A 2,206-nucleotide genomic window follows, 5' to 3' on the forward strand; every position below is an offset into this window, starting at 1 on the left:
CCCGGCTAAATTTTTTGTATTTTTGGTAAAGATAGGGTTTCACACTGTTGCACAGGCTGGTCTTGAACTCCTAGTCTCAAGTGATCCTCCTGCCTTGGCCTCTGAAAGTGCAGGGATTACAGGCATGAGCCACCATGCCTGGCCCTAATGCAGATGCCTTTTGGACTTTTTTTTGCTTTTGGTTTTGGTTTTTTTTGGGACAGAGTCTCACTCTGTCGCCCAGGCTAGTGTGCAGTGGTGCTATCTCAGCCCACTGCAATCTCCCCCTCCTGGGTTCAAGCGATTCTCCTGCCTCAGCTTCCTAGGTAGCTGGGATTACAGGTGTGCGCCTCCATGCCTGGGTAATTTTTGTAATTTTACTAGAGACAGGGTTTTACTATGTTGGGCAGGCTGGTCTCAAAACTCCTGGCTTCAAGCAGCCTGCCTGCCTCAGTCTTCCAAAGTGCTGGGATTACAGGCATGAGCCACCACACCTGGCTGTAAATGCCTTTTTGAAAAAATTTTTCTTTTTTCCCCTCTTGGTAATATGAATGCCAAATTTTTAGCTTTATTTTATTTTTGAGACAGGGTCTCATTGTCACCTGGACTGGAGTGCAGTGGCATGATCATAGTTCACTGCAGTCTCTACCTCCTAGGCTTAAGCTATTCTCCTCAGCCTCCTGAGTGGCTGGGACTACAAGCACATGTCACCATGCCTGGCTACTTTCTGTATTTTATTTCTGTAGAGACAGATTTTCGCCATGTTGCCCAGGCTGGTCTTGAATTCCTGAGCTCAAGTGATCCTCCCACCTTGAGAGAATCCCAGCACCTCCCAAAGTGCTGGGAATACAGACATGATCCACCTTGCCCAGCCCAATTTTTATTTTTTAATAGTGATAAAATACACATAAAATTTACCATCTTCTTCATTTTAAAGTGTTAAAAGCCTTTTGATAACAAGTCAATTTCAAGATTTTGAGATAGAAGGTAAAAAGAAAAGATTTCATTTAAACAGCTTTATTTCATTTATTTTTAATTTATTTTTTTAAGACAGAGTCTTGCTTTGTTGCCCAGGCTAGAGTGCAGCAGAGCAAGATTGTACAGTAGCCCAATCCTGGCTCACTGCAGCCTCGACCTGTCTTGCTCAGGTCCTTCTCCTGCCTTAGCCCCCCAAGTAGCTGAGACTACAGGGTGTACCACCATACCCGGCTAATTTAAAAAAATTATTGTGGAGACAGATTCTCCCCATGTTGCTGAGGCTGGTCTAGAACTCATGGGCTCAAGCTGTCTTCCTGCTTTGGCCTCCCAAAGTGCTGGGATTATGGGTGTGAGCCACTGAGCGCGGCCTAAACAACTTTATATATAAAAGATTAATTGCAAGACCATTTTTTCAACTGTACTAAAGTCTTGAATTTCTCAGCCTGGTATTTTACACTTGTGTTCAATAAATATTTGAATACATGAAGAAATGGGAGAATATTACTTTTTTCTAATATGCTTTTTGGTGAGTTTGGTTCTTTTATTTCTTTAGGTGGCCGTCAGACCCAAGAGCAACGAACTCAGAGAAATGTAACAAATGTACCTGGAGAAAAACGCACTGAAAATGGGGTAAGTGAGAGTGAATTAAATTGAATTTTAAAAATTGATGGCTAGGTGCAGTGGGTTACACCTGTCATCGCAGCACTTTGGGAGGCCAAGGTGGGAGGATCACGTGAGGCCAGGAATTTGAGATCAGCCTGAGCAAGATGGTAAGACCCTTTCTCTATAAAAGGTTTTAAAAAATTAGTCAGATGAGGCCAGATGCAGTGGCTCACACCCGTAATCCTAGCACTTTGGGAGGCCGAGGCATGTAGATCACGAAGTCAGGAGTCAAGATCAGCTTGGCCAATCTGGTGAAACCCCGTCTCTACAAAAAAATATAAAAATAAGCCGGGTGTGGTGGCGTGTGCCTGTAGTCCCAGCTACTCGGGTGGCTGAGGCAGGAGAATTGCTGGAACCTGAGAGGCACAGGTTGCAGTGCACCAAGATCGTGCCACTGTACTCCAGCCTGGGCAACAGAGTGAGACTCCATGTCAAAAAAAAAAAAAAAAAGTCAGATGTGGCCAGGCATGGTGGCTCATGCCTGTAATCCCAGTACTTTGGGAGGTCAAAGCGGGCGGATCCCCTGAGGTCAGGAGTTCAATACCAGGCTGGCCAACATGGTAAAACCCTGTTTCTACTAAAAATA

General features: G+C 44.6%; 1 protein-coding gene across 1 annotated transcript in view; it reads left to right on the top strand.

Annotated features, from left to right (window-relative positions):
- Nucleotides 1-2,206, top strand: part of PPP1R13B (protein phosphatase 1, regulatory subunit 13B) — a 129,734-nt gene that overhangs the window by 81,069 nt on the left and 46,459 nt on the right. The window contains exon 4 of the mRNA XM_011951413.1: nucleotides 1,511-1,587. Within this exon, the coding sequence (XP_011806803.1) occupies nucleotides 1,511-1,587 (77 nt within the window). The remainder of the gene's footprint in view (nucleotides 1-1,510; nucleotides 1,588-2,206) is intronic.

Source organism: Colobus angolensis, unplaced genomic scaffold (assembly GCF_000951035.1).
Source record: "Colobus angolensis palliatus isolate OR3802 unplaced genomic scaffold, Cang.pa_1.0 Scaffold32, whole genome shotgun sequence".
Lineage (NCBI taxonomy): Eukaryota > Metazoa > Chordata > Mammalia > Primates > Cercopithecidae > Colobus > Colobus angolensis.